Below are 27,330 nucleotides of genomic sequence, written 5' to 3' on the forward strand. Positions count from 1 at the left end.
ACACATGTAGCAAGGTAAATTTTACTCAGCTTGCTTTAGTCTATGCTTAGAAATCGGACATATCATCTTTGTCTATTTTACTATACAGATACATGATAAAATTCTTCTGCTACAACTTTTCTTTGAAAACTCTGAGCCCACACATATATGATCTTTTTGAAGTAGCCTCTTTCTTTCTGGATCCACTTGAACTTTATGTCCCTTTAAAGTCACACACAAAAAACTCACATGGAGACAATGTGTCTTTTAAAAAACTGCACTAAGATTTCACTTAGTTTGTCTTAGCCACATGATTCAGCAAGTCATTCTTCCTTGCTAGACCAAGTTCCCTTTCCTTGGATTATCAGAAGATCAGACTAAATTATTTTTAAGGAGCATACCAGTTTTAAAATTCTAAATGGTTTGGTTCTCATTTTTACCTGATTGTGATGCTTTGCTGACGGGGAAAGGTTTTCGAGTGTGGATGTCAGACTGAGACTCCGCTCCACTTTCAAGAAAAGGAGGACAGCTGACATCGCTTAGCAGCTCAGGCTCACTAGCCCAGTCTGAATGACTTCGATTATCTTCTAATACCTGTTTGCAAAATAATATAAATAAAATCATTGCATAACAGTTTTAAACAGTTAATTTCTGTGAACTTAAAACAACTCCAGACTATCACAAACACCCTAAAAGAAACCACTCCTAGAGAAGTGCAACTGTCTGCCAAGTCCCTTTACTTCTGAAACATGTTCCTGACAGCTCCCAGCAGTGCTTCTTGGAGAAGAGTCACAGACAAGGATGGGCAAGGAAACCGCTGCCAGCCCTGCCATCAGGTCTCCTTCTTCCATGAACATCTCTCTTACAGCGCTAGTATCTTCACCACTGAAAACACTGCACATCAATGACTCCACACACGCTGGCTGGCTCCTTTTTACCAAACCTACCTGGGAAATTTTTGCTTGGTATCTTTGTTAACTCTGGTTCTCCCGCCTGAACTATCATCCCTTTTCCTCCCTCTAACTCATTACTTACTCATCATGCCATCTTTCCAACCCACTCTTCAGTGATTTCTCCTTTCCTTGAACTTCTATAGCACATATGATTTGTAACATGTAATCAACAAGGATATACTATCTTATACTACTGTTTAACTGTTCACACATGTACTGTTGAAATGAGTGTCCCTAAAAAGGTCAGCTACCTAAATACCTCATCAGCTGACATTACCTAGGTAAACCGATCGCAGTCAAAAAGCCATGATTTTCAACCCTGCAGGCCAATAAACTTGATCTTATTACAGGAAGATAAGACTCCTGGTAAAGAGGCTCACAAGACAATGAAGCAAAAAAAAAAAAAAAAAAAAAAAAACACTCAGAATGAAATAAGATGCTTGTGTCCTCTGGCAAACATATCCCCTCCCCACAGGGAAGACCCATGAGAAGGAGGCTACACCAGGAAGCTGGCTGATGAGCATGAACACACTGAGAAAACTTCCACAGGTTCCCACAGGTAACCACTGCCAGCAACTCTACCACATACTCTGCCTCCGTCTGATTCTTCTGGATGATTCAAACTCCTGTCTAAAGCCAGTTTCTCTATTTGCACACATGATCCCACCTCTCTGTATATTCAAAGATATCTGTTCAAAGATTCACATCAACTCTTTCTCTCCATCGCAAATTTTTCTTCTCTCCTGCATCATTCCTATCACTACACAAATATGCTACCATTTATCCCACTTTTTAAAAGCTCTCCCTTGACCCTAGCAACCATGGAATTTCTTTGTACTTGTTGCAGCAAAATGCCTTGAAAAAGTCCAGATTTGTTGTCTCCAATTTCTCTCCTTTCAGTCTACCTTATATTCCATTCCAATTAAGGTTTTGATCCCACTGCTCCACTAACCACTTTGCAGCCCTCTTCCTTCTTGACCTAGTGACAGCATTTATCACAGCTGGATCACTGTTCTCTTCTTGAAACACTTTGTTCCCTTGGTCTCCAGAGTGCTCATTCTCTCAGCTGTCCTCTTACTTCACATTGTTCCTAAGAATTTTTTTGCCGGTTCCTTTTTTATCCCAAACATCTTAACCCTAGAATAACCTAGAGCTAAGTTATTGGTCCTCTCTCTGTCTTCACACCTTGGTGATGTCATCTGGTCTTATGGTTTTAAATACTAGCTACTATCTTCAAATCGTAAAATGTACCCCCCATACCACATTTTAACATCCTAGAAATTGAGATTTATCTTACAATCACTGGCATGTCACAATTGAATTTGCAGCACTCTTTTCTTTCTTAGCAGTACTTAAAATAATGGTGTATCTTACAAACAATGGCATGTTAAGATTTCATGATTATAATATAAACTAACAGCTTCAAAATTTATGTCTCCAGCCCAGACCTCTCTCCCGAACTGCAGACTTTTATATCTAACTGCATACTTGAAATTTCCTCTTGGATGCTGCTATGGTTTGGCTCTGTGTTCCCACCCAAATCTCTTGAATTGTAATCCCCACGTCTGGAGGGAGGGACCTAGAGGGAAGTGACTGGATCATGGGGGAAGGTTCCCCCAGGCTGTTCTTGTGATAGTGAGGGAGTTCTCATGAGATCTGATCATTTTAAAAGTGGCAGTTTCCCCTGCACGCTCTCTCTCCCCTGCTGGAAGACATGCCTTGCTTCACCTTTGCTTTCCACCATGATTTAAAAAGTTTCCTGAGGCCCCTGCCATGCAGAACTCTGAGCCCATTAAACCTCTTTTGTTTATAAATTACCCAGTCTCAGGTAGTATCTTTATAGGAGTGTGGAAACAGACTAATACAGGAAATTGGTACCAGAAGTGGAATACCACCATAAAGATACTTGAAAATGTGGAAGCAACTTTGGAACTGGGTAACAAGCAGGGGTTGGAACAGTTTGGAGGGCTCAGAAGAAGACAGGAAGATCAAAGAAGGTTTGAAACTTCCTAGAAACTTGTTGAATGATTGTGATCAAAATGCTGTTAGTGGCCAGGTGTGATGGCTCACGCCTGTAATCTCAGCACTTTGAGAGGTGGAGGTGGGCCTGACCTGAGGTCAGGAGTTCAAGACCAGCCTGACCAACATGGTGAAACCCCATCTCTACTAAAAACACAAAAAAGTAGCTGGACATGGTGGCATGCGTCTGCAGTCCCAGCTACTCAGGAGGCTAAGCCACAAAAATCACTTGAACCCAGAAGGCGGAGGTTGCAGTGAGCCAAGGTGGTGCCACTGCACTCCAGCCTGGGCAACAAAGCAACACTCCATCTCAAAAAAAAAAAAAAAAATGCTGATAGTGATATGGACAATGAAGTCCAGGCTGAGGTGGTTTCAGATGGAGATGAGGAACTTATTGGGAACTGGAGTAAAGGTTACTCTTGCTACGCTTTAGCAAAGAGACTGGTGGCATTTTGCCCCTGCCCTAAAGATCTGTAGAACTTTGAAGCTGAGAAAGATGATTCAGGGTATCTGGCGGAAGAAATTTCTGAGCAGCAAAGCATTCAAGAGGTGACCTGGCTGATTCTGAAAGCATTCAGTCATGTGCATTCACAAAGAGATTATCTGAAACTGGAACTTTTATTTAAAAGGGAAGCAGAGCATAAAAGTTTGGAATATTTGCAGCCAGACCACAAGGTAGAAAAGAAAAACCCATTTTCTGGGGAGAAAATTCAAGCCGGCTATAGAAATTTGCGTAAGTAATGAGGAGTGAATGTTAACACTCAAGACAATGGGGAAAATGTCTCCAGGACATGTCAGAGATCTTTGAGACAGCCCCTCCCATCACAGGCCCAGAGGCCTAAGAGGGAAAAATGGTTTTGCAGGCCAGGTCCAGGGCGCAGCTACTTTGTGTAGCCTCAGGATATGGCACCCTGCATCCCAGCCACTCCAGCTCCAGCCATGGCTAAAAGGCACCAAAGTATAGCTCAGGCCATGGCTTCAGAGGGCGCAAGCCTCAGGCTTTGGCAGCTTCCATGTGGTGATGGGCCTGTGGGTGCATAGAAGACAAGAGCTGAGGTTTGGGAACCTCTGCCTAGATTACAGAGGATGAAGGGAAATGCCTGGATGTCCAGGCAGAAGACTGCTGCAGGGGCAGAGCCCTTATGGGGAACCTCTTCTAGGGAAATGTGGGATTGGAGCCCCAACACAGAGTCCCCACTGGGGCTCTGCCTAGTGGAGCTGTGAGAAGAGGGCCACCGTCCTGCAGACCCCAGAATGGTAGATCCACTGACATCTTGCACCATGCGCTTGGAAAGCCGCAGACAGTCAACTCTAGTCCATGAAACTCTGGACCACGTGGCCCCTGCAGAGCCAAAGGAGCAGAGCTGCCCAAGACCTTGTGAGACCACTCCTTGCATCAGCATGCCTGGATGTGAGACATGGAGTCAAAGCTTATTTTGGAGCTTTAAGGTTTAGTGAATGCCCTGCTGGGTTTCAGACTTGTATGGGGCCTGTGGTCCCTTTGTTTTGGCCAATTTATTCCATGGGGATTGGGAACATTTACGCAATGCCTGTAACCTCATTTCATCTTGGAAGTAACTAACTTGTTTTTGATTTTATAGGCTTATAGGTGGAAAGGACTTGCCTTGTCTCAGATGAGACTTTGGACTTGAACTTTTGAGTTAATGAGTTAATATGCTGGAACAAGTTAAGACTTTGGTAGACTGTTGGGAAGGCAAGATTGATTTTGCAATGTGAGAAGGACATGAGATTTGGCAGGGGCCAGGGATGGAATGATATGGTTTGGCTCTGTCCCCAACCAAATTTCTCATCTCGAATTGTAATCTCCACATGTTGTGAGAGGGACCTGGTGAGAGGCGACTGGATCACGGGGGTGGTTTCCCCCATGCTGTTCTCATGATAGTGAGGGAGTTCTCATGCAATCTAATGGTTTTAAAAGTGGCAGTTTCCCTCTGCATGCGCTTTCTCACACACACGCATTCTCTCTCTGTCTCTCTCCCTCTCTCTCTCCTGCTGCCATGTAAGACATGCCTTACTTCCCCTATCCTTGGGCCATGATTACATGTTTTCTAGGGCCTCCCCAACCATGTGGAACTGTGAGTCAATTAAACTTCTTTTGTTTAGAAATTGCCCTGTCTCAGGTAGTATTTTTATAGCAGTGTGAAAATGGACTAACACAGATGCTAACAGCTGTCTCAAACTTAACATGTCTAAAACGGAACCCTTGATGTTCCTGGCCCACTTACCCTTCAGTTGATGGCAACTCCTTCCTTCCAGCTGCTCAGGTCAAAAACCTTAGAGTCATCATTGACTCCTATTCCTCTCTTTCTCCCACACCCCACATCCAATCCATCAGGAAATTCTGTTGGCTCTATCTTCAGACTTTATATAGAATCCTATCACTTAACACCTCCAGTTCTACCTCCTGGTCCCAGCCACCATCACTTCTCATCTACACCAGTGCTTCTCAAACTTCAGTGTAGTGTATAGGAAGCACCCAGGGACTTCTTAAAATGCATACCTGCATTCAACTGGTCTTGGTAAGACCTGAAATTCTGCATTTCTTACTCTAGATATCCCATGGTTTACTCTCTCACTTTCTTCATCACTTCAGCTCCCTCATCAGCAAGAGCCTCCATGACCACCTTTTATTAAATAGCACCCTTCCCCACTGTCCCGCTCTCTATGTTTGCTTGTTAATTTGCTGCTTCTGCATATTTTCAGTAATTTACCTCACGAAAGATGATACAGCTCAAAAGTAGGGACCAGGATTCAGAAGCAGGCCTCTTACTGTTCTCAAAACAGTTATATCCAAAGCACTAAGGAAATATTTAATGGATATACCTGAGAAAACTATGCTTCTAATTAAAAGTAATTGTTCCCATTTCCTTTCAAAATTGAAGTAGAAATTATCTTACCAATTCACGTATCAGCTTAATATTTTACTTATTGCTTACTTATTCACTAAGATTTTAGCGAGATGCTAATATTGCTTTACACAAGAAATTACTCAACTCTAGCAAAACCTTTTTTAAAAAAAATCTTAAGTTAACCCCAAAATATTTATATGTCAGTGACCCTGTCCTTCTGGACTGTAACAGAAGCCTCTTAACTGAAAATCCTCTGACAAGCATCATAATCTCAGATACTCAAACTGGTCAGGAACCCATCTTCATCTCTACATCTCAACAGACATGTTTTTTAATCCAACTTTCAGACTTGTGACTTACTGTAGGTTTCCTTCCAGTGGTATAAACTGGGTTCTTACAATATGCCTGCTTGCTCTTCTGAAGGTAGCGCTTCCAAAAATTATGTAAAACGTCATTCTAAGGAGGAAGGGAAATGAGTGGGGGGTGATTCAGGTTATGACGACAAATGTACAGGCACATCTATACCACAGCTCTCTTGTATTTTACATATTACATATAAATTTCCAGTATATGTTTTACGTGGTATTCACAATTTGAGAACAAAATCTTTGGTGTCTGTATGTAGCATCTATCAGAACATGAGTTCCACAAAATGCACATTGGGGATTAATATGTTGAACCAGTGGTTCTCAAGCTTAAGTGTGCATCAGAATCACCTGGAGGGCTGGTTAAGTCTTCCATCTACACGTATTCTTACCTGCTTTTCCTTAAAAAGAATTATAATATCATCATAGTATCAGGTACATGAGAAATGTTGAAAAAATCCTTCTTAATTTTAGATTTTAGAGAAAGACATTAAAATAACCTAGTTGAGTCCTTTTCTTTTGCATATTAGTAAATTAAGGATCAGAGTAGGAAAGCAACTGATACATGACTACACTTTTAGTTAGGGGCAAAGTTGTTACCAGGTTTACTAACCAGTCCCAGGTGAAAGTAAAACTAAACAAAAAACTTTTCCGGCCGGGCAGTGGCTCACTACTGTAATCCCCAGACTTTGGGAGGCTGAGGCAGGAGAAACTGCTTGAGCCCAGGAGTTCAAAACCAGCCTGGGCAACATGGTGAGACCTCATCGCTACAAAAAATCAAAAAGTTAGCCAGGTATGGTGGCACACACCTGTAGTCCCAGCTACTTGGGAGGCTGAGGTGGGAGGATCGCTCGAGTCTGGGAGGTTGGGGCTGCAGTGACCCATGATCAGGTCACTGCACTCCAGTCTGGGCAACAGAGCAAGACCCTGTCTCACAAAGAAAAAAAAAACAAACAAAAAGACTCTTCCATTTATTCATCATCTACTAGGTACCAGGCATCCCTTAGCTCCAACACAATACTGTAAGACAGCTATTAGCTTCATTTTACCATTGAAGAAAATGAGTAACTTGTCCAAGATTACCCAGCCGGTAAGTAGAAAAACTATCAATAGGATGTGGAGTCAGTTTTGATTCTGGAGCCTGCGTACATGGCATAATGCCACTCAACTGATGAGGTCTGAACAGTTATGTTCATTGGCTAATTTCAGAAAAATTGTTTTCAGAATTAACCCCTAATGAGGTTGAGCATAAAGTTACATAGGAATAAACCCTGCTACAGCTATACAGTGTAATTATATAAAATTGTTTCTAAACATGTATACACAGAATGACTACGTGAGCAGAAACCAGATCACAAACCCCCACTATCAGCTATCATACCTAATGCAAACACTATTATGGGTAAGCCTCTGTTGCTTCATGCTTCTGAATTTTTAATACTTAACGCCTTTCAGGGTAGGCCCAGCATCCATTTAGGCCATGCATTGGAAGTGTAGTTGTTCTGTTTGGGCTTGCCCCAGCCACCAGTTTGAACAGCAAAGGCTCCTCTACAAATCTTTCCTTGGTGACTGCAGCCCACGTTGATCTTTATCTGTTCTCTTTTTGCCTTTAATATCACTTATGAGGGTCAGGTGCAGTGGCTCACGCCTGTAATCCTAGCACTTTGACAGGCCGAGGTGGGTGGATTGCCTGAGCTCAGGAGTTTGAGCCCACCCTGCGCAACATGGTGAAACCCCATCCCTACTAAAACATAAAAAATTAGCCAGGTGTAGCAGCGTGCGCCCGTAGTCCCAACTACTCGGGAGGCTGAGACAGGAGAATTGCTTGAACACGGGAGGTGGAGGTTGCAGCGAGCCAAGATTGTGCCACTGCACTCCAGCCTAGGCAACGAGAGCAAGACTACCTCTCTTAAAAAAAAAAAAAAATTCCCTTATGAGTATATCACCATATAAATTCATGTCTATTCATTTCACATACGCCCAAATGCCTCTCCCCAACTAGGCTGGACCTCTCAACACTTGGTTTCCAATGAAGCATATGAAGCAAGGGAACAACTTGTTGCTAAATAACTCACTTTTTTTTTTTTTTTGAGATGGAGTCTCGCTCTGTTGCCCAGGCTGGAGTGCAGTGGCCGGATCTCAGCTCACTGCAAGCTCTGCCTCCCGGGTTTACGCCATTCTCCTGCCTCAGCCTCACGAGTAGCTGGGACTACAGGCGCCCGCCACCTCGCCCGGCTAGTTTTTTGTATTTTTTTAGAGACGGGGTTTCACCGTGTTCGCCAGGATGGTCTCGATCTCCTGACCTTGTGATCCGCCTGTCTCGGCCTCCCAAAGTGCTGGGATTACAGGCTTGAGCCACCGCGCCCAGCCATAACTGGCTTTTTAAAGGATTCTTTAAATGGCTTTTACTAGATGAACGAATGTGAAATTCAAATAATTGCAGAAATACTACGTTGCTCCAGGAAGGCAGGAAAGTCAAAGTGTGGTCCCCGGACCAGAAGCATCGGTGTCCCATAAGAACTTGTTAGAAATGCACATTCTTGGGCCCTACTCAGACATACTAACTCAGAAATTCAGGGGTTAAGGTCCAGTGATTGGTGTTTTATCAAGCCCTCCAGGTGATTCTGATGCACACTCAGGTGAACGACTGGTTGAGCATATCACTGTCCAAAATGCATTCTGTGGAACTCAAGTCCTGAAAGACGTTATGTACATACACCAAATGACTCTGTTCTCAAATTGTGAATACCACACAGGACATTCCCTGGAAATTAAACAAGCACATTAACACATAAATGGTACTAATAAACTCCCAAAGTTACTTGAGTTTTACTTTGTTTAACCTGTTGTTTCCAAAGTATCTGAAGACTAAAACCTTTAAATTTTTCTTTTGGATGTATTGCTTATTTACATCCTGTAGAATACACTTCCAGAACTGCTAACCTACTAAAAGGTTAAAGCAAAAACATCAGAAAAATTATTCTTCCAGTAGCCCTAGTGTTATTACTGATTTCTCCTTAGTTCCACTCTTAAGTCTTACTGTTCTTTAAACAACAATATGTAAAGCTAACATCTAGTCACAAATGTACTCACCTTTAACTCTGGGCCTATTCCAAGGTTCTTTAAGGCTTCTGCTTGTTGACAAAGAATGTTCTGGAAACCTTCACACACATACCAATCCCAGCCTTTTTCTAAATGACAAATAGCATGTTTTAGCATTTACATTTCTAATTTACAAACTTTAATGCTACTACAGTTACAATTTGTGTTTTACATATTGCGACTTGAAGTTTTCTTTTTTTTTTTTTTTTTTTAAATTAACCCAGAACTTAGCAGCTTAGCAACTTGAATGTTTTTGTACCACTGAAGAGGGTTTCCATTCTTATATTCTTGTTTCCAACCTGGCAAATGTGTATACAAATGCTGAAACCAAATATTTTGTATAATTTCAGATTTCAAATGTTTTCCATTATCTGTATTTTTCTGAAAATACTAACCTAAGAGGCAGAAAAATGAATAGTCACCACGTTAAAAAAAAAAGTGAAACAAGTTTTTAAAATGTCTGTTTTCCCGAACGATGCCCGGCAGAATCCTAAATGACCAACGATGCCCAGCGGAATCCTAAATGAAAGTACTAAGTTACCGCTTCCACCGCTTTTCTGTTCCAACTCACAAGGGAACGGTGAACTTCTAGTGAATGAATAGACGAATGTCAAGATCTTGTGATACAGGAGTACAGAAAAGGGCAGTAAGAACATTCAAAGAAAATAAAATGCTCAATGGCATTCTGCTTTTCCTGAAATGGTTCTAGGTTATAGGGAGAAAATGAAAGCAAGGTACTAATACTGATTTCAACCTAGGTGCCAAGTGTGTGCTGGGTATTTTAAGTGGGTTATTTTCTTGAATACTGAAAACCACCCTAAGAGACTGTGAAGAAATCTGCCACCACAATAGACAGAGCTACGTGTTTAATGACAACTACGAGCTGAAGGAAAAGTCTATGAAGACCCTTACGTTTTGCCCCTCACCGCTGGACAAATACTGTAACTCTTCCAAAAGCTTGTTATCCGTACTTTTTACACAGAGCTTGAGGTCAGTTACTGACTTCAAGATCTCTTCTCCGCAGAATGCCAGACGACTTCAACTCTTCTCCTTTACCTAAATGTCACAAAGTCTCCCCACCTCTGCTGACTAACCCAATTCCTTCCCAGAAAGGGTCTCAAGTTGTAAGAGTAAAACAGAAAACCCAATAATTCTGAATGGTCCATAAGCTGAGGAAGTTTAAACTCTTCAAGCTACATGCATATATACTCCCTCTTCTTCTTGCATACTGTTCTTAGAAACTGATAAAGTTGTATTTTAAATTTTGAGTCTGTGTTCCTGTTTTCCATAACAGATGGCATTTTATTCTCATTTTACCAATGAAGAAACTAAGGGTGACAAGGTTGACTATAAGACACCTAACACCTAATATAAAGCACCTGAAGTTCCTTAAGAAATGCATGTTTAAACTACACATTTTAACTATTTAAGTAGGTCAAGGCAAAATTAATCGGGTTTCACTCCAATAAAATTTAACAAAAGTTAATCAGGTTTTAGCCTAATAAAAAGTCACTACTAAAGGCTAAACAGAAACATGAGATAGCATTTAGGCATTCACTGTTATTCATCTAAGAATGTTAACGTATTTCATATATTTCATAAACACACACACACAAATAAATATACACATTTTTAAAAATGTGTGTGTATCCTTAAAGCTATCTCATGTAGAAGAGTCCCCATTATCATTACCCGGGTTTCAAACTTGGGGATTTGGTCCTCGGTACTTAGTCAAAAATAAAAACCATCAGTTAGACTTTACCTACGATCCTTCTCAATAATGGTTAATTATATGTACTCACTGGATTAATGAAAGACTTTACCTTTCAAAGCACACTCATGCTGAGGCCATTTTAAGGGAAAATAATTTTCCCAACTTTTAAAAGGATGTGTTCAAAATTCAATACGAGAAATGGATTTCTAGAAGTTGAATATTATATTTAACTCACCTAACAATTCCACGGTTGAATTATTTCAGAAAATAAGCATTTTTTCTATAAAAGTACAGGAAATCATATTCACCACAGTGAATAACAAACATAGGCCAGAAGAACGTATGCCAGTAGATAAAATCTGGCATTTTCTCTAGAATCTACTTAAAATTCCATTCCATGTCCTCACCATGAAGGTGAAGATGTGAATAAAGAATGTTAAGCACATGTGAAGAAAGAACTTACCAGAGTTGTTTTTTTTTTTAAGCCCCCGGTTGAGGGCTTTTATTTGGGTATTAGGAATAAGATCAGTGTTTATAACTTCCTGAGATCTCTGCAGGAACAGAAAAAGACCATTAAAAAGATAGTTTTACATCCCCCCAAGCATATTTCCAGGTATTTTCTGGAATGTATAATGAACCAAATTGTGAGTACCAGGACGAAGGATGGTAAAATCTTGGGAAAATTATAAACATTTAACATTCTAGTTAATGTTGATGTTGTTTTTTCATTCAAAATTTCTCAGTAACTAAAACAGTGCCTGGAATACAGCAACCATAAAGTGTTTGTAAAATGAATAAACTTTTATTTTAAATCACTTTTTAACTTTTACAAACCAAGCCAAACCAAAAGTTAAATTTACTCACTTTTTTCTCCACGCAAAATACACTTTGGTATTAAAACAGTTTATGTATTTATTGTAAGTGGTAATGCCTAAACTACAGACAGATTACTTCTGGCCTACTTTTCCATGTCTTTGAATAATACTCTAAAACTGCTTTCATTTCTGAAATTATAAAAGTACATATTACCTTTTATTTTTAATCAAACTTACAGAATTTTAGAATGACTAAAATGGTTGGTATAATTCATACCAGAGTCTTCAATCCTAACTGCTCTCAAGGGCAAGTATCAAAGATTCTGGCTCTCCCACAACTAAAAATAAAGTGTTGAGTCTTTTTTTTAAAATGAGGCCACACTTTATTCCATAAAGTAGAATAAATGTTCCCATTATAGAGGTTTTTTTTTTTTTTTTTTTTTTTGAGAGGGAATTTCGCTCTTGTCGCCCAGGCTGGAGTGCAATGACACTATCTCAGCTCACTGCAACCTCTGCCTCCCAGGTTCAAGCAATTCTCCTGCCTCAGCCTCCCGAGTAGCTGGGATCACAGGCATGCGCCACCATGCCTGGCTAATTTTGTATTTTTAGTAGAGACGGGGTTTCTCCATGTTGGTCAGGCTGGTCTCAAACTCCCGACCTCAGGTGATCCACCCACATCGGTCTCCCAAAGTGCTGGGCTTATAGGAGTGAGCCACCGTGCCCAGCCCCCATTATTGAGTCTTAATGCCAGAAGAAAGGTGAGGATTTTTAACCAACAGAGGACAATACTGCTTTTCTAAATGTAGAGATTTGGAATGAAATTTATCTTTAACTCTCCATAAGAATAAAAGATATGTCTCTATCAACAGGAGTTCTGAATTGTAACCTCTCTAATCACAGAAACCATATTCAAAGCAATTTTGGTATACTGGGTTGGCCACACTGAGAACGTAAGACACGTCAAAATAAATACAAAAGCCATTATCTAGCAAAGACAATAAAACTTACGAAGGGTAGCCAGGAAAAAAAGACTTAAAATCTGTACTAGACAAAATGTGAAAGAGCAAAAAACGTGAAAAAGTAAAACATCCAAAACTAGAGCTATAATTAATTAAATTACCGAATGGCTATTACAGAATATTTAGTCTATAAAAAATGTCTGCAAATGTTTAGATAAAGTAGTTTTCCAAATTGTTATGGCAACAGATTGAACAGTACTCACACGTCCCTTTCTCCATTTCATACACAGGAAAAAAGAGACAAATGTAGAGATTACTGGTGATTTTAGCTTTCATCTTCATAATTTCCAAATTTTCTATAGTAAACATGCATTGCTCTTATAATCATAAAAATCTATTAAACTCACACAAGTCTAGCCTATATCTTTGTAAATATCCGTGAAACTCTTGCAAAAATATCTATTGTCTAAATTGAACAGATTTATGACCTTATATATTTTTTTTCCTGGATAAAATATATCAGGATAACATTTTGGTTCCTTTATCAATTCGGAAGTCCTTTCCCAGATTGCAGAGCGTGTCTGGAACTTGAGAGTTACATGCTGAGGAAGAGGGGGCAGTAAAAGGGGCAGAAAAATAAGGCAAGTTGCACCATGACTTCCATTCTTCTAGCTGTAACTGTCTCACTCGTCATTCTCCGCCCACTGTATTTCAGCATCACCATCACCACACTGCTCAGCTCCAGGGAGCCCCAACCACATCATATTCTCACAGTCCATGTGAAGAACATGCCTGGATCACCATAAAGCCGAGAATAACTACTGAAGTTGTGCAACGCATAACTTTTTTTTCCTTTAAGCCTGTTGTCTGAAAGGAAGGCACTGAGCTAGGTTTTTGGTCTTTATAAAGATGTTGTCCATCTTCATGAACTCTACATTCTTGACAAATTACTTCACAGGAGTTGACAGTCTTTCAAATGTGGAGCTAGGTAGTGGTATTAGGATCTTTCAAACTAAAAAATGACTGCAGCAGATTTGATCAAACAGAATCAAACGGAAACTATCAAAACCAGAAATAGAAAAGCAATTAGTTAATGTAGTTCAACTCCTATAAAAATAGTATGTGGACTTCATCTACTAACGGCAAATACTCCATTAGACACAATCTTTCTTCACTGTGTTTACACCTGCACTATAGTACAAAAGCAACAGTAAGTAAAACTGCTAGCTCCTTAATACACACTGAGGGTGAGGACCAAAGTGCATATCTGTCAGGTGCACAATCTGACATACAGACACACACACAAAATATATCTCCACGAAACCATCACTATAATCAAGATAATAAATATCTCCATCACCCCAACAATTTCATCAAGTGAGCACATATCTTTTTAATATTCTGTGTGACTAAATAGGAAGCAGAGATAAGCATTCCAGCTGCAGACTCAAGAACACTGTCTCAAGGAAAAGCACTTGTGTGACAGACTTGCAAGCTCAATTCACCAGTTTTTTCAAGGGAAAATTTTTTTCCTTTTACTCGTTTCATATATTTTGTCCAGGTTTTTCGTTGTTTAGCGGACAAAGTTAAGTCTGGTCTCTGCTACTCCATCTCAGCCAGAAGCAGAAGTCTACAGTTACTTTTATCGTCCCAAATTTGCCTTTCTTAAGCCCGTACGGTGAAGGTAACATTTGTCCCTTCCTGGCTCTGTAGATTTGAGGAAATCCTTTTCCACAGAGGAGAGTCCTGGCCACATTTAGCCCGTCTACTAGCAGACTCTCTACACCCTTGATTATTTTGGTGATGCTGGCCTGCAGGTGTGTTCACCACAATAGGACCTAGCCCTCACAACGTGAAGGTAGCCTTGTTTACCAAGGTTACACAGGACAGTATGACAAGATGGGTAAAATGAACGCTGAAGTCAGAAGACTCATATTCAAGTCCTGGAACTTGCGTAACTTTGGCAAACTCACTCAAATTGTGAGCCCTATCAATAGGCTCTCACATTGGTGATGAGGAGGAAATGAGATAATGAATCCAAAAACACTTTGTAATCTGTACGGTACTATACAAAGATAAAAGGATAATGAAGTGTAGTTCCAACATTCCCAACAGTCCTTAAGCTTTTTTTTTTTTAGATGGAGTCTTGCTCTGTTGCCCAGGCTGAAGTACAGTGGCGTGATCTCATCTCACTGCAACCTCTGCCCCCAGGTTCAAGCAATTCTCCTGCCTCAGCCTCCTGAGTAGCTGGGACTACAGGCGCATGCTACCACGCCCGACTAATTTTTGTATTTTTAGTGGAGACGGGGTTTTCCCATGTTGGCCAGGCTGGTCTCGAACTCCTGACCTCAGGTGATCCACCTGCCTCAGCCTCCCAAAGTGCTGGGATTATAGGCATAAGCCACCGCGCCCAGCCCAGTCCTCAAGTTTTCTAACATTCCATCTTCCAAACCTCTAAGCCACCATGACACATTTTAAAAATGTAAATAAGTACTAATAAAAAGAAATGCATCATCTTCTAAGTACAATTTTAATTATTTCCCTCAACCATATACTCTGAATAAGAAATCATTTATAAATGTGGCCCAACATAATTTCAAAAACTCATCCTCAATCTAATTCACAAATCCCTTAACCTATGTGTAAGTACCCAAGACCACTCACATCCTTGGAATGTTGGCATTGCACGAGTGACAAAAATTAACCAAATTCTTTGGGACTTAGACTACATAGCAGGCTGAAATAGTAATTTTTAAAACATAAGCAAACTCATAAATGGTATTTGTTACTTACCTCTGTAACATTGTGGCAAGAAGTGCAATAATATTTGCCTTCATCAGTAAGGCCCCATGAGACAGCAGCACACTGACTGCAGCGTTCTTTAAACTCTTCCTATGGGAGAAGAGGACAGAAAAGGTGTTCCCATCAAGCCACATTCAATACATCGTACCTAAACCCTGCAGTTCTACTTAGTGTGTTCCTTGCAACTTTATAAACAAAAAATCATACACAATAGAAAATATATCAGAGAGATTGTCTGCAAACAAGGAGAGGAGCGGTATGAAATCGAATTAAACTGCTGGAGAAAATTTATTGAAATATGCAATGTGAGAGGAAAAATAAAGAAAAGGAGGTAGTAGGGGTAAACTGGAACCAAAGATGAGTAAACAAAGCTCCTTGAAAATTCTGTGAGAAAGAAGATGACAAATAAGTATAGAGAAGACTTTAAAAATGCAAATACCATTTGGAACTCCTCCAGGACACTAAAAGCGCATACCACAGAGGAACTAGATTTGTACTGGTTTCCAGTTTCGATTTATCCACTGGGGAGCATAAAGAGTATCAACTCTGGGTGTACTAGGCTTTTTACTAAGTGCTGGGGATTCAATGGTGAGCAGAACAGACCAGACATGGTCCCTAGTCTGGGGATACACTAGCTAATGGTGAGTTACAATGATTAATTTCATCAGCCTAGCATCTACAGAAGTTAGCCAACCATCATTCAATAAACATTTTTTAAGCCCGTATTATAAGGCCGTACTGCTTCCGTATATACAGGCCTAATTCTCTGATTCCCAACTCTTTGGAGTTTGACTTGTTGTTAGCGTTGATCTAATTATCAAGTACCATTTAATACCATCAAAGTGTGTGCCATTTGCCATTTGGCCGGGTGCGGGGGCTCATCCCTGTAATCCCAGCACTTTGCAAAGGCTGAGGCAGGAAGATCGCCTGAGCCCAGGAGTTCAATACCAGTCTGGACAACATAGCGAGACCCCTGCCCCTACCAAAAAAAAAAAAAAAAAAAAAATTAGCCGGGAGTGGTGGCGCACGTCTGCAGTACTAGCTAATTGGAAGGCTGAGGCGGGAGGATCTCTCGAGCCCAGGAGGTCGAGGCTGCAGTGAACCGTGATCGTGATGTGCCACTGCATTCCAGCCTGGGGGACAAAGTGAGACCTTGTCTCAAAAAGAAAAAAACAAAAATGTGCCATTTTACGTAGCACCTAAAACAAAAAAAAAGTGCATGCCAAATTAATTTTGGCAACTTGGTAAAGTGTTCAATGACCCCGTACTAACACTACGATAAATGACAGCTGGAAAATTGGGGGAGTTCCCAAACCCGAATTCAGAATCCCTGCAGGAGACAGCGGCGAGGATTCCCGGAGAGACCGACAGGGGTTACCCGGGGGCATCTCAGGTTCCAAACCCTGCTCCCCCTTCACCCACCCCAGCATTAAAGGGAACTTGTGGGTGGTCCAGTCTAGAGGATGAGCCCTGTGGGTGGCCACCCCACAAAACCCACAACTTCATCCTTAAACACAAACATCCATAACGACAAACCCCACACCCTCCCTCGCCCACAACCTCGCCGAGCCAGAAACTCCAGCCTCTTTACCAACGCCGCCCGCGCATGCGGCCGGCCAGCGCCCAGTCGTCACCCCGCCCCGCAGCCCGCCGCCCCGCCTTCCTCCAACCGGTGGCCGCCCCAACCCGAGGCGTTCTCCGCCGCTCCTCCTCAGCTTCTCTCCCCTCCGGCCCCGGCAGTAGGGGCCCGCCAGGCGCACCGCCTCCTTACCGCCTCCTCGAGGTCCATCGGGGCGCCGCGGAAGCTTCACAGCCGGGACCCGTTACCCGGGTAGCGAGCGCAGCTTCCGGGAGAGGCGGGAGAAGCCCTACGGCCGGAAACGCGAGATCCGAGCCGAGGATTCCGTGCGCCTGCGCGGCAGGGAACCAGCGCGCCCGGGGGCGAGGCTCCGCGAAGCCCGCAGCCCCCTCGCGGACTATCTTCGTTTCCTACTCTTGAGAACCAAAACCAACCAATAAGAAAGTGGGCGACGCCTACTGCTGAGTGATTCGATCAAGCTCCGTTCCGAAGGTCATTCATTCCAAGGCCGGCTTGCTCGTCTGGCTGCTAGGGGCCGCGCAAGGCCGAGCTTGCGAGCGCGGTTTCTGTCCTCCGTGGGCTCCGCCCTCCGTGGGTTCTGCCCTCCGGGTCTCATTCCTCGCTGGCTTTTTTAAGGGGAAGCCTCGGGACTTGGAGGAAAGCTCACGGGCCGTGAGTTAGACCTAGGTTTCCAATCACGGCTCTCCTGCTTACTTGTGCCTCAGTTTCCTCCTCTGTAAGAATTAGATGTTATCTGTGAGCCCCTTATAATTGAGTCTCCGCCAGGCGTGGTGGTTCACGCCTGTAATCCTGGGGAGGCTGAGCTGGGAGGATTGCTTGAGGCCAGGAGTTGGAGACCTGCGGGGCAACAAAGCGAGACCCCTTCTCTAAATAAGTAAATAACTGAATAAATAAATGCATGAGTGAATATAATTGAGTCTCAGTAACTGCTCAATAAATTTAGCTCTTATTGTTTCTTCATTTAACACATTCATTCCTTGTTTTATTTATTAAACAGGAACTGGTTTCGGTCCGGGGGATTCAGCAGTAAACAAAAGTCCTTGCCTTCGTGGAGATTCCATTCTGATGGGGAGAGACAAAAATAAATGAGGAAAATATGTGGTATGTTAAATGGTGGTGAGTGCCAAGGAGAAAAAGAGGAGAGTGGTTTCAGTCTGAAATGGGATGTTCAAGAAAGATCTTTTGATATAATCATATATCTCAAGAAGTTAGATAAAAGGTTAAACTGAAAAATAATGGGATGAAGGAAATGTTTAAAAAAGAGAAAGCAAGCTTCGATAGAGAGGCTCCACAGAGGCTGTGGTGGCTGGTGCCTGTAATCCCATCACTTTGGGAGGTGAAGGCCAGAGGATTGCTGGAGGGCAGGAGTTGGAGACCAGCCTGCCCAACATATTGAGTCCTCATCTCTATAGGCTGGAGTTCAATGGCACCAACTCAGCTCACTGCAACCTCCACCTCCCAGGTTCAAGCAATTCTCTTTTCTGCCTCAGCATCCCAAGTACCTGGGATTACAGGCACGTGCCACCACGCCCAGCTAATTTTTGTATTTTTAGTAGAGACGGGGTTTCACCATGTTGTCCAGGCTGATATCGAACTCCTCACCTCAAGTGATCTGCCCGCCTCGGCCTTCCAAAGTGCTAGGATTACAGGCGTGAGCCACCGCGCCCAGCTTAAAAGATATTTTTTAAGAAAAGAGTCTCGACAAACTAACATTAACTCTTTGAAAAGACTAATACATTCGATAAACTCTGGAAAGATTGATCGAAAAGAAAAGAAGAGCCCAGCTTGGTGGTGCACACCTGCAGTCCTAGCTACTTGGGAGGATGAGACAGGAGGTTTGCTTGAGCCCAGGAGCTCAAGGCTGCCGTGAGCTATAATCAGGCCACTGTGCTTCAGTCTGAGCAATGGAGCAAAGAAAATCAAAGTAACTGATAACGGTGGCATCACTAACCAATATGTAGGGGCATCACTACAAATACCACAGACATTAAAAAGATCATAAGGGGATATTCTGAACAACTCTAGGCCAATAAATGTGAAAATTCAACCAATTTTTTTTTTTTTTTTAAAGACAGAGTCTCACTCATTTGCCCAGGCTGGAGTGCAGTGGTGCAGTCTCAGCTCACTGCAACCTCTGCTTCCCGGATTCAAGCAATTCTCCTGCCTCAGCCTCCTGAATAGCTGGGACTACAGGCACCTGCCACCATGCCTGGCTAATTTTTGTATTTTTAGTAGAGATGGAGTTTCACCATACTGGCCAGGCTGATCTCGAACTCCTGACCTTGTGATCTGCCCACCTCGGCCTCCTAAAGTACTGGCAGGCATGAGCCACCACGCCTGGCCAAATTCTACCAAATTTTTAAGAAAGAAATAGGCCAGTCATGGTGGCTCGTGCCTGTAATCTAGAACTTTAGGAGGCTGGGGCAGGAGAACATTTGAGGCCAGGAGTTCGAGACCAACCTGACCAACATGACAAAACCTCATCTGTATTAAAAGTACAAAAATTATCCGGGCGTGGTGTTGCATGCCTGTAATCCCAGCTACTTGGGAGGCTGAGGCACAAGAATTGCTTGAACCTGGGAGGCGGAGGTTGCAGTGGGCCAAGATCGTGCCATTGCACTCCAGCCTGGTTGACAGAGTGAGACTCTGTCTCAATAATAATAATAATAATTGTAAAAAGAAAGAAAGAACACCCATCTTATACAGATGCTTCCAAATAATGAAAAAAGAGGAGCATTTACCAACACATTTTAGGAGACAAGCATGACGTTGACACCAAAACTTGACAAGGATATTTCAAGAAAAGTCAAAATTAAAGATCAATTCCTCTTATAAACATACATGCAAAAGTTCCAAACAAAACATCAGTAAATTGAATGTACATCCTGTTGTATTCAGCAATATATAAATAGGATAATAAATCATAGCCAAGTTAGGTTTATTCTAGGAATGCAAGGTTAGTTTAACATCAAGCCTGTAATCTCAGCATTTTGGGAGGCCATGGTGGACAGAACACTTAAGCCCAGGAGTTTGAGATCAGCCTGGGCAATATAATGAGACCTCATTTCTGCAAAAAATTAAAAAAATTAGCTGGGTGTGGTGGCACAGTCCCATACTCTCAGGTACTAGGGAGACTGAGGTGGGAGGATCGGTTAAGGCTGCAGTGAGCTGTGGTCATGCCACTGCATTCTAGCCTAGGTGACAAAGCAAGACCTTTTCTCAAAATTAAAAAATGTTAAAAGAAAAAGTAGAGAAAAAAGAATAAAGATTTAAAAAATAAATAAAAGAGAAAAAATAAATCATACAGTAATCGAGGCTGGAGGGCAGTGGCAAGATCTTGGCTCACTGCAACCTCCGCTCCTGGATTCATGCCATTCTCCTGCCTCAGCTTCCCAAGTAGTGGGACTACAGGCACCCGCCACCATGCCTGGCTAACTTTTTTTGTATTTTTAGTAGAGATGGGGTTTCACTGTGTTAGCCAGGATGGTCTCAATCTCCTGACCTCATGATCTGCCCGCCTCGGCCTCCCAAAGTGCTGAGATTACAGGTGTGAGCCACCGCGCCTGGCCATATACGCTCTTAGTTATTTTTAAAAGCACAAGTAAATTATTATTGACTATAGTCACCCTGTTGTGCTAGCAAATACTAGGTCTTATTCATTCTTTCTATTACTTTTGTATTCATTAACCATCCCCACCTCCCTCTTCACCATTCCCTGCCCCTGACCAACTACCTGGCCCAGCCTCTTGATAACCAATCTTCTACTCTCTATCTCCATAAAGTGAATTGTTTTGATTTTTAGATCCCACAAATAAGTGAGAACATGTGACGTTTGTCTTTCTGTGCCTGGCTTACTTCACTTAACATAATGACTTCCAGTTCCATTCATGTTATTATAAATGACAGGATTTCACTCTTTTGCATGGCTGAATAGTACTCCATTGTGAATATGTACCACACTTTCTTTATCCATTCATCTTGTGACAGACACTTAGGTGGCTTCTAAACCTTGGCTATTGTAAACAGTGCTGCAATAAACATGGGAGTGCAGGTATCTCTTCAATATATTGATTTCCTTTCCTTTGAGTATATATCCAGCAGTGGGATTGCTGGATCATATGGTAACTCTATTTTTAGTTTTTTGAGGAACCTCCAAACTGTTCTCCCTAATGCTTGTACTAATTTGCATCCCCACCAACAGTGTTTGAGGGTTCTGATTTCTCTACATCCTCACCAGTGTTTGTTATTGCCTGTCTTTTGGATATAAACTGTTTTAACTGGGATGAGATTGTAGGGTTTTGTTGTTGTTGTTGTTGTTTGTTTGTTTTGAAACAGAGTCTTGCTCTTGCCCAGGCTGGAGCGCAGTGACACAATCTCAGCTCACTACAACCTCCGCCCCCCAGGTTCAAGCGATTCTCATGCCTCAGCCTCCCGAGTAGCTGGGACTATAGGCACGTGCCACCACACCCAGCTAATTTTTGTATTTTTTTAGTAGAGACGGGGTTTCACCATGTTGGCCAAGATGGTCTCTATCTCTTGACCTCGTGATTCACCTGCCTCGGCCTACCAAAGTGCTGAGATTACAGGTGTGAGCCACCATGCCCAGCCGAGATTGTAGTTTTGATTTTCATTTCTCTGATGATCGATGATGTTGAGCACCTTTTCATATACCTGTTTGCCATTTGTATGTCTTCTTTTGAGAAATGTCTATTAAAATATTTTGCTGATTTCTTTATTGGATTATTAGAATTTTTTTCCTGTAGACTTGTTTGAGCTCCTTATATATTCTGGCTAATAATCACTTGTCAGATGGATAGCTAGCAAATATTTTCTCCCATTCTGCGGGTTGTCTCTTCACTTTGTTGATTGTTTCCTCTGCTGTGCAGAAGCTTTTTAATTTGATGTGATCTAATTTGTCCATTTTTGCTTTGGTTGCCTGTGCTTGTGGGGTATTAATCAAGAAATTTTTGCCCAGACCAATGTCCTGGAGAATTTCCCCAATGTTTTCTTTTAGTAGTTTCATATTTTGAGGTCTTAGATTTAAGTCTTTAATCCATTTCAATTTGATTTTTGTATGTGGTGAGATATAGGGGTCTAGTTTTGTATTTTGCTTATGGATATTTAGTTTTCCCAGCACCATTTATTGAAGAGACTCTTTTCCTCAGTGTATGTTCTTGGCCCCTTTGTCAAAAATTAGTTTACTGTAAGTGTGTGGATTTGTTTCTGTGTTCTCTATTATGTTCTGTTGGGCTATGTGTCTGTTTTTATGCTAATAGCATACTATTTTGATTACTATAGCTCTGAGTATAATTTGAAGTCAGTTAATGTGATACCTCCAGCTTTGTTCTTTTTGCTTAGGATAACTTTGGCATTCGGGGTCTTTTGTGGTTCCACATAAATTTTACGGCAGTTATTTGCCTTTCTGTGAAGAATGTCATCGGTATTTTGATAGGGAATCCATTGAATCTGTAGATTGCTTTGGGTAGTATGGACATTTTAACAACATTGATTATTCCAATCCATGGACATAGAATATCTCTCCATTTTTTGGTGTCCTCTTCAATTCCTTTCATCACTGTTTTGTAGTTTACATTATAGAGATCTTTTACTTCTTTGGTTAATTCCTAGGTATTTCATTTTCTTTGGCTATTGTAAATGGGATTAGTTTTTTAATTTCTTTTTCAGATTGTTCACTGTTCACACCAATTATTTCTGAAAACCAATAAATGACTTAGAGTATTAGGCTGATTTGATGCATGCTCTGTGTTATATTAATATCATTTTTTAAGCTTTTTTTTTTTTTTTTTTGAGATGGAGTCTCACTCTGTCGCCCATGCTAGAGTGCAGTGGCACAATCTCGGCTTGCTGCAACCTCTGCCTCCTGAGTTCCAACGATTCTTCTGCCTCAGCCTCCCAAGTAGCTGGGATTACAGGTTTGTGCCACCATGCCCAGTTAATTTTTGTATTTTTGGTAGAGATGGGGTTTCCCCATGTTGGCCAGGCTGGCCTTGATCTCCTGACCTCAAGTGATCCTCCCACCTCGGCTTCCCACGGTGCTGGGATTACAGGTGTGAGCCACCACACCCAGCCAGCAGTTTTATTATATAGATAAATATAGTTTGGTTCATTTGGAAAATAGAAGATAATATATTTAAAATGTTTGATTTATATAGAAACTTATATATGACTATGCATTCCTCTACCAGATGTTAAATATGGGTATTTTGAATATTCTGTCTGGGACCATGGTTAGGTATTTTGATCTAATTCTAAGTCAGTGGAGAAGTCATTGAAGGATTTTGAACAGAGGAATGATGCAGTCTGATTTATGCCTTGAAGTCTTACTCAGGCTGACTATAAAGGATAAGGGCACAATGGAGATGACTAATTGGGAGGCTGTACCAGGAATCCAGCCTAAAGATGTATGTGGTGCCTGGTGTAGGGCACTAGAGAAGGGCAATGAGAAACAGGTGTGTTTTGAAGGTGGAGCCAACAATGGACTGGATGTAGTTGTGAGCAAAAGAGAGGAATCAAGGATGCCATACTGTAGTGAGTGGAGGAGACTACGAGATGATTGTGAGCAGATGTTGGGGTGAAAACTCAAGATTTGGGACAAAATTTGACATGTCTATCGGTAATACAAGAGAAAATATTGAGGAGGAAGTCAACACATGAGTTTGGAATTCCAAGGAGATATTCTGGCTGGAGATATGAATTTGGAAGTCATCAGTGTCTATGGGGGCTATAAAGCCATGGACAAAGTGAAGACACCTAGGAAGTGAGGGTAGATGGCAGGTGGGAGAGGAGAGCCCAGGGCTAAGTCGCAGGACACCATAGCATTAGAAGTCAGGGACAGCAGAAACATCCAGCAAAGATGGTGGAGAAGGAGGAGAACCAGAGGAGTGTGGTGACCGTAAGCTACATGAAGCAAGTTTCAAGAAGAAAGAAATGTCAAATGCTATTAAGAGTTTGAGTGAGTTCAGCATAGGACTTAGCAAGATACACAGCATTGACACGGTGATTTCAGGAAAGTGATAAGGATGAAAGTTTAATTGGAGCAGGTTTAAGGCAGAATGAGAGGAGGGAAAGGGGACACAAGTGGTGACAACTCCCTGAAAGGGGGAGCAAGACTTGGGCAAGAGCTGAAGGGAGTTGAAGAGAATTTGAAGGACTGCAGCATTTTGTATGCTAATGGAAATCAAGCGTGGGTTACATAGGAGAGAGGCAGAATTACAGGAGTGAGCCCTTGAGTGGTGAGAGGGACAGATCTGGCTCTGATGAGACCACCCCAGGGGCTGCATTATTCTTATGTGACCAGGTCATGGGAATTCAAGGAATGTGGCCACAACTCAACTGGGCTGCAGCCCTGATATTCAGGGTGTGGCCCCATTGGAGCTGGTCTCACCGCCTCCTCCTCACCCCCTGATACTGCCAACATCCCAGGGCTTAGAACTCAGAACAAGTCAGCTAAAAGTTTAGCTAAAGAGGTGTGGCAATCGCTAAATACTACCTTGAGGCAACAGAGGAGGGTCTCTGGACTCAAGAGAGTAGTAGATTTAAGTCCTGGCCCTGCTACTTCCCTGCTAGCTATATGGCCTGGACGAATCACTTCAATGAGTCTCAGTTTTCTCATCTGCAGTCTGGGAGTGATAACTTTATCAGACCACCTTATGGGGCTTGAAGGCACGAATGGGATGATGGATATACAAGGACTTTGTCAAAACTTTGTACACGGAAAAGTGAGGTACGAATACCATAAATTGTCATTAAGCTTATTTTACCATATCGTCCCCCATTCATCCCACAAAACAGCTTTGTGGAGGAGGCATTTCTGAAGACAAATTCCTGTGCCACTCTATTGTGGGCTGAATTTTCACTAGACTTTAAGTTTTTGAAAGCTAAAGAGCAACTCTTGGCTCATTGCAAGGGCGTCCCAATTTCCTCACTGACATAAGTGTATATCACGTCAAGATCATCAGTCAAAAGGGAGGGGTAGACATATGATTATCTTCAAAGCTTTCTGGGAGCCTATTAAATGCTAATCACAAGACACAGGCATGATCCAGAAGGCAAACATCATCCTTGCTGCTTCTCATCCACCCTCCATGTTCCTGCTAGAGAGAAGAGAGTATCCAGCACTTGCCCTCTGAATGGCTCCTCCAGGAGCTCCAAGGCCTGCTGGTAGCCTGGTCTGCCCATAACTAAAACTGCAACCACCTGCAGGTTGCATAGCCCTGAGGAAGGCTAAGGAGTGGGTATTTGCTAGGCACAGACTCTGTCAGGCATTGTACCAGGCCCATTACCCAAATGATCTCTTAACTGTTGTCATTAAACAGTAAAGGAAACTGAGGCTCAGGAGGTGTAATCAGGTCACCCAACCAGCAAGAGGCCAAGAGGGAACTTAACTCCATTCTGCCTGTTCCAAAGAGCCTACTTTTTCTGCTAACAGACCAAGTGCTTAATAAAGGTTTCTTTAGTGAATGAATGGATGAATGAATAAAGTACTCTGGATGCAAAATCACTTTGTCATAGGAGCTCAATAGCCAGAAGGCACAGCACCAGTTAAACAGAAGCAAAACAACCTTCTAAGAGTGTGGCTTAAATAACTCAAGAGTTTCCCAAACTCATGAGCGATAAGATCTCAGGCAAGTTGCAGAACCTGTTGGGGACTGGTTTATCCATTTATAGGCTTGGGGCAAACCGGTCTTGCTCCTCCCTCCCTTCCAGGAAGCAGGGTAACAGAGCCACAGAAGTTCTGTCTCTGGCCATGAGCGTTAAGATCTTTGAAAGGTGACTTCTGGCTTGTGACTGTCCCATGGCCAGGACTGGCTACCTAATTTGTGGGAACCAACACAAGATGAAAATATGTAGCCCGTTGCTCAAAAGTTAGTAAGAATTTCAAGACAGTGAGAGCGGAAGATTAAACCAAGCACGAGGCCCTCCTGAATACGAGGTCCTGGGACTCTGTAGCCTTTACAAAACCCATGGAGCCAGCTCTGCTCAAGGATCCATTGATTCTGGAGAAAGGTAGAAGAAATCCAGAAAAGGAGGCTGGCGGCACATTTTGGGAACACCAAAAATATGACAAACAAATAAAATACCCATGGAGACCAGGTCTGGTTTCCTGAAGCATGCAATTTCAGAATAGAAAGAGTTCCTGAAATTTGGCTGGGTGCAGTGGCTCTCGCCTATAATCCCAACAATTTAGTAGGCTGAGATGGGAAGATTGCTTGAGCCAGGAGTTCAAGACCAGCCTGGAAAGCATAGTGAGACCCCCTCCCTCATCTCTAAAAAATAAAATAAAATAAAATGTATCGGCCAGGCCTGGTGGCTCACACCTGTAATCCCAGTGCTTTGGGAGGCTGAGGCAGGCGGATAACTTGAGGCTAGGAGTTGGAGACCAGCCTGGCCAACATGGCAAAACCCCATCTCTACTAAAAACACAAAAATTAGCCAGGTGTGGTGGCAGGCACCTGTAGTCCCACCTACTCAGGAGGCTGAGGCAGGAGAATTGCTTCAACCTGGGGGCGGAGGTTGCAGTGAGATGAGATCTTGCCATTGCACTCCAGCCTGGGTGACAGAGTGAGATTCCGTGTCAAAAAATAACAATAGTAAAATAAAATAAAATAAAATTTATCTATAGACATACCTCGTTGTATTGTGCTTCACTTTATTGAACTTCAGAGATACTACATTAAAAAAAACAAAACTCGAAGGTTTGTGGCGACCGTGCTGAGCAGGTTTTCCAGCGCTGCGTTCCTGATAACACGTGCTCGCTCCGTGTCTGTGTCACATGTTAATAATTCTCACACTATTTCAGCCATTTCCATTGTTATTATATCTGTTATGGTGATCAGTGATCTTTGATGTCACTGCTGTAACTTTTGAGGGTGCCACAAACCCCACCCATGTAAGATGGCAAACGTCATGGATAAATGTGATGCATGTTCTGACAGCTCCACCAGCCGGCCATTCCCTTATGTCTCTCCCTCTCCTCAGGCCTCCCTATCTCTTGAGACACAAGAATATTGAAATTAAGCCAATTAATAACCCTACAATGGCCTCTAAGTGTTCAAGTGAAAGGAAGAGTTGCAGGTCTCTCATTTTAAATAAAAATCTAGGGCTGACGCCACCTCCAGAACATAAAAATCT

At 42.2% G+C, this 27,330-nt stretch overlaps 1 protein-coding gene and 1 long non-coding RNA gene across 12 annotated transcripts in view; one reads left to right on the top strand and one right to left on the bottom strand.

The window, feature by feature from the left end:
- TAF1B (TATA-box binding protein associated factor, RNA polymerase I subunit B) overlaps window positions 1-17,414 on the bottom strand; it is an 82,961-nt gene extending 65,547 nt beyond the window's left edge. For 4 of the 6 annotated variants that reach the window (XM_002799137.4, XM_015111686.3, XM_077960154.1 and 1 more), the window contains exons 1-6: window positions 17,350-17,414; window positions 15,570-15,668; window positions 11,466-11,553; window positions 9,280-9,377; window positions 6,182-6,277; window positions 420-573 (exon numbers count right to left, since the gene is read on the bottom strand). In XM_002799137.4, coding sequence (XP_002799183.2) covers window positions 420-573; window positions 6,182-6,277; window positions 9,280-9,377; window positions 11,466-11,553; window positions 15,570-15,668; window positions 17,350-17,367 — 553 coding nt within the window. In that variant the 5' untranslated portion in view covers window positions 17,368-17,414. Of the gene's footprint in view, window positions 1-419; window positions 574-6,181; window positions 6,278-9,279; window positions 9,378-11,465; window positions 11,554-15,569; window positions 15,669-17,138 lie in introns of all 6 variants that reach the window. The other 2 variants (XM_077960153.1, XM_077960152.1) reach the window with 2 other exon arrangements.
- A 64-nt stretch (window positions 17,415-17,478) lies between these two features.
- LOC106992837 (uncharacterized) overlaps window positions 17,479-27,330 on the top strand; it is a 38,125-nt gene continuing 28,273 nt past the window's right edge. For all 6 annotated transcript variants that reach the window (XR_013403060.1, XR_013403062.1, XR_013403061.1 and 3 more), the window contains exons 1-2: window positions 17,479-17,649; window positions 18,176-18,279. This is a non-coding gene — a long non-coding RNA (uncharacterized LOC106992837). The remainder of the gene's footprint in view (window positions 17,650-18,175; window positions 18,280-27,330) is intronic.

The sequence above is a fragment of the Macaca mulatta genome, chromosome 13 (assembly GCF_049350105.2).
Source record: "Macaca mulatta isolate MMU2019108-1 chromosome 13, T2T-MMU8v2.0, whole genome shotgun sequence".
NCBI classification, from domain to species: domain Eukaryota; kingdom Metazoa; phylum Chordata; class Mammalia; order Primates; family Cercopithecidae; genus Macaca; species Macaca mulatta.